The sequence below is a fragment of the Calidris pugnax genome, unplaced genomic scaffold, assembly GCF_001431845.1.
Source record: "Calidris pugnax isolate Ruff unplaced genomic scaffold, ASM143184v1 scaffold68, whole genome shotgun sequence".
Lineage (NCBI taxonomy): Eukaryota > Metazoa > Chordata > Aves > Charadriiformes > Scolopacidae > Calidris > Calidris pugnax.
Genome location: NW_015090921.1, coordinates 1,791,927 through 1,805,828, shown reverse-complemented (window position 1 = coordinate 1,805,828; position 13,902 = coordinate 1,791,927). Strand labels below are relative to the sequence as shown.

General features: G+C 47.3%; 2 protein-coding genes across 3 annotated transcripts in view; both read right to left on the bottom strand.

Moving 5' to 3' along the window:
• PSMC3 (proteasome 26S subunit, ATPase 3) overlaps positions 1 to 2,347 on the bottom strand; it is a 7,827-nt gene extending 5,480 nt beyond the window's left edge. The window contains exon 1 of the mRNA XM_014950318.1: positions 2,205 to 2,347. Coding sequence (XP_014805804.1) covers positions 2,205 to 2,297 — 93 coding nt within the window. The 5' untranslated portion in view covers positions 2,298 to 2,347. The remainder of the gene's footprint in view (positions 1 to 2,204) is intronic.
• Positions 2,348 to 2,447: 100 nt separating this feature from the next.
• Positions 2,448 to 12,763, bottom strand: RAPSN (receptor associated protein of the synapse). Of its 2 annotated transcripts, XM_014950198.1 has the most exons (8): positions 12,251 to 12,763; positions 9,209 to 9,547; positions 7,784 to 7,942; positions 7,361 to 7,459; positions 7,136 to 7,258; positions 4,254 to 4,307; positions 3,418 to 3,617; positions 2,604 to 2,803 (listed from the first exon to the last, which is right to left on the bottom strand). In XM_014950198.1, the coding sequence occupies exons 1-8, from the start codon at positions 12,464 to 12,466 to the stop codon at positions 2,731 to 2,733; spliced, it is 1,263 nt and encodes a 420-aa protein (XP_014805684.1). In that variant the 5' UTR covers positions 12,467 to 12,763; the 3' UTR covers positions 2,604 to 2,730. The 2 variants fall into 2 exon arrangements, with proteins under 2 accessions (XP_014805685.1, XP_014805684.1); XM_014950199.1 differs by lacking the exons at positions 3,418 to 3,617; positions 4,254 to 4,307 and having other exon boundaries at positions 2,448 to 2,803.
• Between the last annotated feature and the right edge of the window lie 1,139 nt (positions 12,764 to 13,902).

The following is a 13,902-nucleotide window of genomic DNA, read 5'->3' as shown; positions in this document are numbered from 1 at the left end:
GTATCGACAACACCACACAGCTTGGTGTCGTCCACAAACTTCCTGATGGTGCCTTTAATCTCCCTGTCTATATCATTGATAAAAATGTTAAACAGCACCGGCCCCAGCACGGACCCTTGAGGAACACCACTTGTAACTGGTTTCCATCTGGACTTTGAGCCATTGAGTACTGCCCTCTGGATGCGACCATCTAGCCAGTTCCTTATCCACTGAACAGTCCACCCATCAAATCCGTACCCCTCCAATTTGGCAATCAGGATGTTGTGGGGGACCGTGTCAAAGGCTTTACAGAAATCCAAATAGATCACATCCATAGGTTGCCCCTTGTCTACTGACCAAGTCACTTTATCATAGAAGGCCACTAGGTTAGTCAGGCAGGACCTGACATTAGTAGCATGACAGAAAGCTCAAATTTCTACATTTAATTTTAACATTTCTGAGACTTTTACTACGACTGTGGTCAACGGCTCCATGTCCAGATGGAGATCAGTGACAAGTGGTGTCCCTCAGGGGTCCATACTGGGACCAGAACTATTTAATATCTTCATCACTGACAGTGCAATCAAGTGCACCCTCAGCAAGTTTGCAGATGACACCACGCTGAGTGGCATGGTTGACATACCTGAGGGATGGGATGCCATCCAGAGGGACCTGGAAAAGCTCAAGAAGTGAGCCCACGTGAACCTCATGAGGTTCAACAAGGCCAAGTACAAGGTCCTGCTGCTGGGTTGGGGCAACCCCGGTATCAAGGTTGGGGGACGAAGGGGCTGAGAGCAGCCCTGAGGAGAAGGACTTGGGGGTGTTAGTGGATGAAAAGCTGGACATGAGTCAGCAATGTGTGCTTGCAGCCCAGAAAGCCAAACATATCCTGGGCTGCATCAAAAGAAATGTAGCCAGCAGGATGAGGGAGGTGATTCTGCCCCTCTGCTCCGCTCTGGTGAGACCCCACCTGGAGCACTGTGTCCAGCTCTGGGGTCCTCAGCACAGAAAGGACATGGACCCAAGACTAACACACCCAATACAGGTGTTTCTCAGTGCTGTCTGGCTGATGCTTGGACACGTTTTCCTCCCTTTGAAATCACACGGTTTGTGATCCCCACTGAAGCGATTGTAGCATCAAATGGGAGGGCAGGGCTGCCACTCAGAGGAGCCTTGGGAGATGTGAGGAATAAGCACACAGAAACCTTACAAAATTTAAGGACAAAGGCAAAGCCCCGCGCCTGGGAAGGAAGAGCACCTTGCAATGACACAGGCTGGTGACTGGCTGGCTGGGAACCCCCTCTGCAGAAAGGGACCTGGGGGTCTCCACAGGCAGTAAACTGCAAACAGCATCCTGGGCTGTAGTAACAGGACTGTAGCCAGGAGATGGAGAAAAGCCACCGGCCTCCTTTACCCAACACTTGTTAGATCCCATCCAGAGCACTCTGCCCAGTTTTGTGCCTCTCCCATACAGCAAAGACATTGATAAACTGGACTGAGTTCAGCACAGGGCCACCAAGATGGCCAGGGGGGCTGAGTCACAGGCCCTGTGAGAAGTAGCTGAGGGAAGTGGGATTGCTCAACTGAGAAGAGAGCTACTGGGGAAGGTATCAAGACGACAGAACCAGACACTTCACAGCAATGCATGGTGGATGGACAAGACAACAAAGACTGAAACAAGAGAGGTTTCAGGCTGTACATAAGGCAAATCGTTACCCTCATGAGGGCAGGCAAGCAGTGGCACAGAACTCCCTGAGAACCAGTACAATCTCTGTCTTTAGACGCTTTCAAGATCCAACTGGACAAAGCCCTGAACAGCCTGGATTAGCACTGACCCTGCTTTAAGCAGGAGGTCAAGTTCCTTCCATCCTGAGTTACTCGGATGAACCCCCCTGACCAAGATCACAGAAGACTTCCCCCTCCCCTGTGCCTGTGAGAGCTGGGAGGACTCCTGCCCCTTCAGCTAAAGCATCCAAGGCTCTGCAGAACAACCCTTCCCTCAGCTTCCTCGGGTCTTTGCTCTTTTACTACTTCTTCCCTTACTTTCGAGGCTCTGCCGCTCTCGATCGAGTTAACAACATCTTATTTTCCATCGCGCTCATCTTTACCCCCACGGCTCTGTCAAGTCCCCCCTCAACGCCCCCATTCCCCACCCCGGCCCCAGCAGCGCGGAGCTCCCACAGGGCGGACCCCCCCGGCAGACGGCCCGGCCCGGCGGCCGCTACCTTGATCTCGCTGTCCAGGAGACGCGTACGCTGCACGATCTCCTCCGTGGACATCTTCAGCACCTCCTCGCCCACGCCATCCTGCGGGGGCATAACGGCACCGTCACCCTCGGCCCGGCCCCGGTCCCGCCGCGACCCCTCTCCCGCCGGCGGCCCCCCGGCCCGCGGCCCCGGGGGCGGAGAGGAACCGCCGCGCAGGTCACGTGCCGCCGGCCAAATGCGCTGAGTGATGGCCCCGCCGCCATCTTGGTGCGGGGCAGGGGCGGAGCCGCCGCTGCTCCCCTGCTCTCCCCTCCCCGTCCCCACCGGCGGAGGCAGGCGGGGCGCTCTCCCGGCCATACGCTTTATTACAGTCCGTCCCCGTACAGAGGGAGCGAGGGGGGAAAAGGGAGAGAGGGAGGGATCGGGGCCGGAGGAGGGGAGGCCGAGGGGGGCCCCCGCCGCCCATCCCGGGCCGCCAGGCACAGCCTGAGGGGCCCCGGGAGCGGCGCTGGGCCGGGGGGGAACACCCAGCGGTGCCGGCGGGTCAGACGTAGCCGGGCTTCACCGACAGGCGTCGGCAGTTGGGGCAGCCCCGGGTCCCGTCGGTCTGGAGGCACCTGCGAAGGGAAGAGGCGTTTGTGGGGGCGGCTCCGTGGCCGGAGGCTCCCCCAGGCCCCCTCCCCCGGCTGTTCTGTACATTAAACCCCGCAACCAGCTCTTTTTCCACCCATCCATAGGGCTTGTGTTTCTAAATTCTTAATTTTCAGAACCAAGTCTTTCGTTAACGCTCCTGTTTCTTCTGAAAAATCAAAAGATGTTCCAGCTAACTTCTTTGTTGGCAGTAGCACAATAGCAGAGTGAACACCTTCTGCCCCTCAGTGTACCTCTAGATGTGAGAGTAAGGGGTGAGGGGGATTAAGGAGAAAAAATCCAAACTGCCCTCAGGAGTAAAGAACTGATTGCCCAGGAGGAATTAAATAAGAATCCTAAGCACCTAGAAGGCAAGGACGTGGGCGAACAATCATTTAGAAGACAGAAGTGGGAGCGGGATGGACATTGTGGCTAAATCTCCGCCTTCGGGGCCATGAGGTGCAGAACACTGCAAGGGGACCCTGCAGGGCAGAGGCTGGCAGGACACAGCATGCACAGGGCTGTCCTACTCTGGGCACAAACAGCTCTTTCCTATGACTAATGTCACGACAAAGGATCTTTAGCACTTGCAGCTCATTACTTTAAGTGGAAGAAGTGGGAGCAAGGCAGCGCCTGGAGCTGGTTGTTCTTCTCCCCGATGGACTCCCCGCACATGCCACAGTAGAGCTCCATCTCCTCCACGCACTCATGGAACTTCACTACGTGGTCACGCAATTCTCGCTGCTGCCCCTTTGTGCGATAGATCCTTTCACACAGGCAGTGGAGCTTCAGCAGGCCAAGCTGCACGTGAAGAGCAGAGACAAAAGTGAACAAGCTGAAGACAGACCAGTATCAGGAGTGGAAACCACCACAGCCCCATCAGCCATCTAGAGAAACAATCAGCCCAGAAGGCTGCCTGAGGGACAGATCAGTCCTAAGGACATTTCATATCTCAGCACTTCCTGCCATTAACCCTACTTCTCTGTATCACAAAAGGGGAGATAGGTTTGAGGCACCCTGCAGCTCTTTCATCAAGATGGTTTTCCTGAGCTATCCATGACATACACAATATTTCACTTCCCTTTGCCTCCAGCCAGCACACAGTTCAGCTGCTGCTCAGGGCAGTAATGTTTTTCAAGAAGAGACTCTTAATCCTTGAGCGCTCTGCTTGTTTCGTACCCCGTTTTTACCGCTTCCCACTCCCCTTTGTTTCTCCCACTTTGAGTCCTCCCTCACTTCTCAGACTTGCACACTGATGATCACCTGTGCAACTGCCCGTAACCTGAACGCTTCACAACAAAGCAAGTCCCAAGCATCGACTGGTTAATACGGACACATTAATAAGCAATAACAAGTCTTGATACTTCAATGCTTCCCTTCTTGAATTGTCTGACAGAAGACTACGGACGGTGCTGAAGAGAAGCTGTAGGATCCTACCTTGTTCCCTAGTCCCTCTGCCAGCTCCTGTGCCTTTTCAATGCTTTCCAGAGCCTGTGAATGGAGAGCATGCATCATCAGTTCTCAGCCTGAGATATCAAACCCAGATTTGTACGAATGCCCTATGGGAATTACTAAGAGAAAGAGGTAAAGAGGTAGAGTAGAACTTGGATAAACAAGCATCAATCACTGCAGTTCTGGAGATGCAAGATAGCTGTCTGGCAGATCTCCCTCCCCTCCCAAAAGTACATCCGTAAGAAAAGTTTGGTTTCTGAAAGACAACAAATAATCCAAGAGCTACATTTATGTTCCAGCCACATGGTGCAAAGTAGAGGTATGATGCTGGCAGAGAGTGGTGTTCCCGAGCAGAGAGAATACAGACTTATTTAAACTCATTCACGTGCTCATTGGGGTTGGGATGAAGCACAAGCCAAGCAAGCCTTTTCCCCATCCTACCCTGCAGGCTCAATAATCATTGGGCAACTCCATGAGGGGAGGAAAGGGGATCAACACCACCAACACACCACGCTCTTTCCTTTTATTCCCCTGCTGTTCATATATCCACTTTGTCCAACCTACACATGGTGTGATGTAGGAGTGTACTGCTATCCAGCTTCTTCAATCTGAAGGAAAGTATTCAGCATAGCAGCTGTTATACCAAATTAGTCCCTACTTTCCCCTAAATGCCACAGTGTTCCTCACTGCTCCGATCAACTGTTCTCCAGAACTATTGAGATCTGCTTCAGATTTGTCCAAGGGGAAGAAGAGGTCTCCCTTGTGATGCAGCAGTTTTCAGGAGGAACATTATAAAATTTCTACCTTATAATTTGGCATTACTGCTATTCTAGGAGAAGAGGTCTAGATGAGATCAAAGAATGCACTTTGAATGCAGAGAGGATGGCATTAGACCTGTGGAAGCTGCAACAACCTCAGAAAAGGAACTTGTAGAAGAGGGAAGGCGAGCAGGTAGAACTGAGAGCTGTGCCTTGGGAGAGTCACTGTGTACTGGAAAACGCTGAAATTAAGGACTGGGACTAAGAATCAAAGTGAAGCATATGGGGTGGGGGAAGAGATGCTGAAAAGTCTCAGAGACAGTTTGTTAGAAATATGAGACAGCACAAAAGTTTGGGCAAGCAGGCTGTGACAGCAGCCTGGGAAGATCTGCAACAGTATTGACTACACACAAATGAAAGGAAACAGACTAACTGGCCCAGGAGACAAGGAAGATGAAGAAAGCTCGGACAAGTGGAAAGTTAGCAAACTGCTTTATTTGGTAACTGATATTGGGATGAGTAGCATGAGAAATGGAAACTGGGACTGCCAAGTTGAGGAGCAGGTTTGGGTGAGTATTCAGGGCTGTGACATTTGAGGAGGTCACATTTGGGGCAATGGGCAGAAGGGCCTTGACCCAGCAGGGCAGACCTCATCCTAACGCCTGGAACAGAATACAAGATTCATCTATTCATTCTCTTCTTTTGTGGGTTTTGGTGAGATTAGGACTCTGTGCAAAGCCCTCTCCAGGCTGTCACGGGTGAGAACTGCTTGTGGGATCAGAGGGTGGCAGTGGCTGGAGGTGGGATCAGTGGATGTAGGGGTTTGATGAGTGCTCTGAATATTCTCTCATGTAGAGGCCTACCTGCCGTGTCCTGTCCCATTCTTTTGAACATAAGAGATGAGGCTGGGAAGGGATTACAATGAGCAAAGTTTTTAAGTCCACAGGTGCAATTACAAACGTGGTGTTTATTTGCTGAGATTGCAAGGTGTATTATCTCACCCAGCTGATTCCCTGCTGTAGGCAACTCAGATGCTGACTGCACCTTGAACTTGTCTTTTCTGACGGACATATACCTGATTTCCTAATACCTGGGGATGCTTCATTTGAGCTAAGATTGTGTCTCATTTAAGTGATAAGAGTTAACCTTCATCATATCTGCATCCAAACCAGCATCCTTATGTGGCACAGTGCGGGCATTCCAGGTTGTTCAGCACTAGTTCAAGGCTAACCTTTGAGCATCTCATTCCTGCAGTAACGTTCCTGCAGTGCAATCTGGATTTCAACACACATACACTGCCTAAGTCTTTTAAAAGTAAGTAATATCACCCCCTTGTACTATATTGACCGGTTGTCTATTCCCAAATGTTCCCATTTTAAAAGTAAGTAATATCACCCCCTTGTACTATATTGACCGGTTGTCTATTCCCAAATGTTTTTCTGCTCTCATTTCTCGGTTTCATATCACTGTTTATGCACCTTCAAAGCTTCTCTAAGAATTTGATGCCACGTTTGTCTTCAAAGCACATGGTGGAGCTGTAGAGCTGTCTAAACATCATCACTATCACGACAATGAGCTTAGTCATATAGCTAAAAAGTAGGCAGTGGAATGTGTTTCAGAGCATTAGCTGATTGCCTACAATGGCAGGAGTAGGCTTCCTCCCCTCAGTGCTGGTTTCTCAGCATAGTGCTTAAAGCCATCAGGATTGACTAATGAGACAATCTATAAGTCAGCAGTCTGACTCGGAATGGATGTTTAGTAACAAATTCCTGGCTGAGAGGGACCATTCAGAGAAATGTAACTGCACAAGCGACAGACCCTGTTGGTAGAACCAAGGATTACAGGTCTCTACTGCACTTTGGTGGGCGTATGGTTCAGAAAAAAGGCTATATAAGCTAATTTGGTCTAAGAAACTTATGCAGAAACAGGGGACCATTCAGAGAAATGTAACTGCACAAGCAACAGACCTGTTGTAGGTCTACCAACAACTGTTGGTAGAACCAAGGATTATAGGTCTCTACTGCACTTTGATGGGCATATGGTTCAGAAAAAAGGCTGTATAAGCTAATTTAGTGTAAGAAACTTATGTAGAAACAATTTGGAACTGACCTTGTCCAGCTCCTTCTGGATCATCCAGCACTTAGTCACTCCTAGCAGCACCTGGATCAGGCCCAGGCGGTTTCCAATCTCTGTCATGATGCTCATGGAAGAATCATACCGAGGAATGGCTGTCTGCAGAAGCAGGGAGGAAAACACACGTCTTGCTATGGCTTGGCTTTTCCCACCCTCTTGCTATTTATCCCCTCTGTCCTTCCTGGCAGGAAAGAGCTGTACCTGCACGTCTTTGCGACTGCGATGGATGTCTGCGAAGCACAGCAGACACAGCGCTTGCAGAGGCCGGTCACCGTGCTGCAGGGCAATCTTCATGGATTCCTGAAAGAAATTGTCTTTGGTCAGTAAAAGCTTGTTCTTGGACTGTGCACTCCAGCCACTGAAAAGTCAGCTCCAAAGAAAAAGCAGCATCTTTTTAAGGCAAGTAAAGTCATGTTCACATATTCCCAACCAAGGGCCATTCATAGACCCAAAATTTGAGCCCCCCACCCCAGGCTACTGAAACCACAGCACTTAAGACCGGTTGGCAGCAGGAACATCTAGAGTCAAGTGTGAATCCCATGGTATCTCTCTTCCTCCCAATCCTGTAGGCAAGGTCCCCTTGCAGAGCCCTCTGACAGCTCTGCATCGGCCCGCACCCTCTACCTCACAGCAGTCCATAGCATCTGCCAAGCGCCCCAGCTTCCGATAGGCCACCGCCATGTGATACTGGCTCATCGCACGGTACTTCAGGCTCCAGCCCTTTCCATAGTCATTCACCAGCTCAGCTGCTTTACAGGGGAAGAACAAGGCTTTCTCGTAGTCCTGTAAGGCAGACAAACAGCAGTCAGAGCAAAACTTTTGAGAAAAAAGGAAAAAAAAAACAAACAAGCATCCATTTCTTTATTTACTAACTCTGCAACAGCTAGCAGATTTCTGAACGCCTTTCAACTCCTGCTGCTCCTCTTCCACATGCTGTATTTCACTAGATGTTTTCACTGGATATCAAACTGTGGAAGGTGGAATTGCCATATACTGAATTCATATTACTCTCTGGCTCAGGACACTGGGGCAACGACACAGCAAATTAATTTTATATAGTATGCCATCAGCTTTACTCTGCAGGAACCATCTACCTTCCTCTGTAACCAAAAACTTTCTCTGTTCTTACATCATCTCTGCTTTCAGTATCTACATGGAGCCCTCGTGTTCTCCATGTGGTGAGGCAGGATCTCCAAAAGGCTGGTTATCCATCTTGCAGGAAACAGGAACAAAGTATGGCCTCACCAAATCCACAGTAAGTAATAATATATTTTCATTTTTAAGCATCTTTCCACATTAGAAGTGTTTTAGAAAGAAATCTTATTTTACAGTAAGTACGTAAAACTTATCTAAATATCTAAAACCATTCTCAAGTGACACGAAATGCAGAAATGGAAAAGTCCTCATATTTTATAATTCTCCAAGATCCATGAAGGAAACCACACCTTTTAAAATTTCCTTTCTCACAAATTTCATACCTTAAAAGTACCCAGCACAATGAGCTTTTCTCTTGGTTTTGGTATTATGAGGGAAGTTTACTGATAGTTTTCAACACTTCAGTTGGTAAGTCTTCCAACAGTGACAAAAATCAAGACTTTGTGAGGAAAACCTATTCATTGCTGTTTGTAATAGAAGTTAGAACTGGCAAATCACCCTCATCCTCAGTTCCTGCCTGGTTTTGCTCATAAAAATAACTATTTGCCTGTGATAGTGGTAGAAATAGAGAATCCGTGAGTTCTGGCTGCCAGCCCCCTGAGCAGACACTATGTCCTCTGATGTGATTTTCTTTGAAGCTAGGTTTGATCTTTTCAACACACAGGAATATTCACAGCTGCTCCTGCTGCACTATATAAACATTACACTAATCCTCCCATCCTTACTGGGAAGGAGAGTACTCAATGACGATTTCTCAATGAAGAGATTTTAGCTTACACCGCTCCCTCAGTACTTCACTTTCCATACCAAAGAAATAAGCTGAAATTCACACCATTTCCAATTCTTTCCTGATTCCACGAGACAGTCACCCTTCCATCCCTTGGGTTACCTCACCTTTATCTGGGCGTAGAAGTTCCCGAGGCTGCAGCAGACTCGGCACTCCAGCATCTTGTCATCGTTGTTGTGCGCGTAGCGTAAAGCCTTCTCAAAGCACTCCAAAGCCTTCTGGAAGATGCTGAGGCCCAGGAAGGCGTTGCCCATGCTGAGGCTGACCTGGCCATTCAGCTGCAGGCTCACCGTGGTACCCTGCATGTTCAGGCAGGTCTTGCAGTAGGAGATAGTTTTCTGGAATTCACAGAGTTTCTCATTGCTGCGAGCCAGGTTTAGGTAGCTCTCTGTAAGGTAATCCGGGTCTTCCAGCTCCCGTGCCGTGTCAATCTGTACCACTGCAAACTTGAAGTAGAAAAGACAGTGTTTATAAAAGCGTGTAGTTTATTTAAATGCAGCTCAAACACCCATAGAGTAGCACCCTGTGTTGGAGAAGCGGCTCATCTCTGAGCAGGGCAGAGAAGTCCAGCAGCACAGTCTGAGAAATACACATTGGGCAGTTTTCTGGTGGTTTAAAAGGCCTGTGAGCAGTCTGAAGAAACCTCTCCCTCTCTCCACACAGTCTCTGGGACAAGGAAGATGAACTAGGCTGGTGGTTACTGGGAAAAAAAAGCTGTTAAGTGACCCTAAAGAGAAGCAGGTGGAGCAAGAAACATCTGACACAACACAGCTCAGTTTTATTTCACTCTGTTTAATTTATTTCGCTTTCTCTGCAATTCTTAAGATATTAAAGTGCTCCGTTAATAAGTGAAAGCAAGCTACTTCTTTCATCAGTTTTTTTCACTAACTAATTGCAGTTTTGACAGTTCTTGTTCTATAAGCTTTGGGATTCATTGCATACAGTTCTCTTAAATGAAGTCTCTTTCTTTTAGACCACAAACTCTTCTGAGAAATGACTCTTTTGTGTTTTGCGATGAACCAGGCATGCTGCTGGCTTGAATTAATACCAGTAGCAAAGGGAAATATTTAGCAATTTTCTCAGTATTTGTTTTCATTAGAGGTTACCAGTTAGGTTTATGGGTAACAATAGCCAAGGGCACCAATTACTTCCTTTTTGTATAGTGGCAACAAATTTAAGCTGCTAGAACATTTTACATTCTTCCCCCCAAAAAACCAAAACCAACCACTAAACCACACAACAAACCCAACCATAAATTGGATATGTTTGGGTATATGTGTTCTCAGTTTCCTTAGCACTTTAGGAAAGCTGCTCTGTGGACCCAGTAATGTGCATTAGCTCACGCTTCCCTACATTCCTTTACCTTCGTACAAGTTCTTCATTATTTCTTGATTGTCACAACCTCTCATTGGTGTGAAGTAATTTTTCTCTCCATAAGAGATTGGGCCATCATAACCCTTTTAAAATCATAGTTAATTTCATGCCTTTAGTTCTGGTCCCTTTTCTCCTGTCATTTCCTCTCTCAATGATTTATTGCTAAAGTTCTCCTTCCTCTTGATCACTCAGGTTTAAAACCATTTTCACTTAAGTGATTTTTCCTTCCTAATACTGGGAAGAAGTAAAAATTCACCTACTCTGATCCCACTTTCTGTTCTCTTCTCAGGGAAGAAATTAAGGTTCAGGTATACTGATCCCACCCCTTTGCCTGTTTCTTGTTTTCCATGAAACCTTCAGTTTCTTTCAGGTAGCCACATCCTATCTTTTTTTTTTTTTTTTTTTTTTTTTTTTTCCCCAATTAGTCTGTTTTTTTTGTTACCCGCCTCCTTCTATCCCTTTGACTTCACTTTTCTGATGCTTCACTTTTGTTACTTCTGGTCCCCTTTGCCACTCCCATCCTTTCTGCTCCGTACTTAGCACCCCTCCTATTTTTTTTTTTTTTTTTTTTGCTTTTCTCTTCCCTAATCAGTCTGTTGTTTCTGCTACCACCTAATTCTGCATCACTTATCAGAATTGTTTTTTCTTCAGGTGTTTTCCAAGTGTATTAATATCCTTCTTTCCTTCTTCACCCTAAGTATTTGGTTTTAAGATAGGGCTTTGACACGTGCATGGGTTTACTACTAAGATGTGCCTCCCCCCATTCTAAACAGAGCTACCAAAAACATTTTAATGCCACGTGGGCACCCCCTTCACCTTTTGTGCTAAATGCTGAATGAGTACCAGGCTAGTAAGAGGCAATCAAAAACATCAGGACAAGAATATCAAGGCCCTTTAGCAAGACCCTATTTCAGGCTGGGATAGTTTCTTAACACTATTACAACATCCTCTTGCCTTGTCTTCCAAATTCCTGCGTCACCCTCCCAAACAGTGCCTGTGGCTCTCTCTATGCAGCCTGTTACTTCTCAGATCCACACATCGGCTTCCTTTTTGTTCATTTTTTGGTTCATTTAATCAAACATGTTTATTCTAACTTCAGCTGCTTCTTACCACTCCTCCATCAAGCTCAATATCCTTCTTTCTTCTATGCTGTCCTGACAATTGGGAGCCCCTCTCTGACCTCAACTGTTGGACTCCTCCTGGAATGTCTCTCAACCCCCCTTGCCAAAAAAGCATCCTCTTTCCCCCTTTTTCCCTCTTAATCAGCCCTTTTTCAAACAAATAACTGTAATAAAAAGCAATATAAGGTCTATATTAGATACCAAACAGCAGTTGAACAACAAGATAACCCGCTTATTCTACAGAATCTGCTTGGAAATCTCTTTTTACGCTGACATACACATTGTAAACAGTTTTAAGTGGAGCAAAGGCCCTGTTTTCATGCTTTTCCTGAAGACTGATAACATGGTGTGCCTGTATGGGGGGAATAAATCAAGAAAGATCCCCATGGTTAACTGGAGAACCTTAATAACCTGGGAAACCTGAGGGACCACACCCAGCGAAAAGTAGTATTCTGTGTATCTTGTGGGTTGGAGCTATTGGTCAACAGAGCAATTACAGCAGCCCCCAATACGCACTCAAAAGCTGGTATGTTCTACTATAAACAAAATAAAAAAAAAAACCCACGTTTTCAAGTTCATAATCTCCATTTCCATTTTCCACTCTCCATAGTGGGTGCGACACAATGGCATGCATCAATCTCCAGTTCGCCTTACCTTCAGCATGTCTTTGTATCTGCCCATCTCTGCATGAGCAGTGATGAGGCAACCCAAAACCCGAAACCTGCCAGCAGGATCCGCAGACTTCTCCAAAACCCTCATCCAGACTCGCAGGGCCTTTTCGGTCTGATTAGACTGGTAAAGATGGAGTCCTTTTTCTATCTGTTGCTTTGTCTGGTCCTGACCCATCTCCCATGCATTAAAAAGCCTCATACACTAACCTCTAAGGACAGCAAAAAGAGAACACAACGTAAAACGCCCTACTAGAGGAGGGCAGGTTGTGTGCTCAGAAGGCTTGGAGCCATAAAAGCCCAGCCATGTCAGGGGGCTTTGGTTTTGGTAGGCAATGGCAAGAAGTGGTTGGTCAGCACTGAAGGTAGAATCCCAAATCCACGTCTTGCTCGCTAGGACTCCATCAGTGCGGTCGCCTGTCCAATCCTATAAACAAAGAGGAAAAGCACAACAGGGAGAGAAAGAGAAAAATCTCGGGCAGCAGGAGTGAAACTCAATCTGAGCAGCCAGAGCTGGTCTCCTCCCCATTGGCTACAGCTGCTCCTGCCAGTCCGGCTCACGTGGCTCCCAGGAATGCTAGCCAGGCTCCCCAGCTCCCAAGGTCACGGCGAGCCAACTGCCCACCCCTGCCCGCCAGTATGCAGCTTATAAATACCCCAGGGAGAGACAATCAGTTGCACTCACAGGGATGTCTCAGTTGTTTCTTCTCCTCCTCTCTCTTGGCCATCCCTTTCACAAGCACTGGTGGTTAGTGAGGTGGCACTGGGAGGTGGCAGCCCCAGCTAGGATAGTCCCTTTAGGAACAATACATGCCTTAAAAAGTAAGGTATGAACTAGAATGCTCCAGCACGTACACACGTGCAGTATTATACTTGCAACAATATGCATGATACTTTGCCAGGCACAAAATTCAGCCTCCCTTTGGAGAACCTCAGCTAGCAATAGGGACTGTTCCTGTGGACAAAAGTCATCTCTCTCACAGATTTGCTGCAAATATGGCACTGACTTCTTAATTTCAGGGACAACAAGAAGCTAACCATCCTGAAAGACCTTGTTCATGACCCACTGTCGCTCACTGCTATGGGATACCTGTGACAATCCTCCAAGGGTTTTCAACAGAAGTTCTCAAAGACACCACTGAAGTTCTGCATCCAGAACTTGCTGATCCTTTATGATAAGTGCCAGTAACGACCCAAAGCAACAGATTTCTGCATCTTCTAATTACATAAGAGAACTGCTAGCCCAACTAGAATATAGCTTTAACTCTCCTCACACCTTTGAAAAAAAGTTAGACTGGTTCCTCTAGGAGTCAGGTGTCATACCCCTATTGATGTGCTGCACTTTTAATGGGCCCCACCTTGGTTATCTATAGGTTTACTCTGTCCTTCATAAAAAGAGATACCAAACTTGGCGGGGGGTGGAATGTCTCAGGGACATCTAATATTTTTCAGATAGAGAAGTCCCAGACACCTCTTTTGGGATCCTTTTACAGGCAAAAGACAACAAACAGCAGTTCAGGGTTTTAGCAGACCCCCATGAAGCAAAAGGCATGTCTCCAGCTGCCTCCCTGCTTCTGTGTGAACTTGGTGGCAGCTCTTCACCTTGCAAAGGTAAATACCAATGGAATCATCTCACAG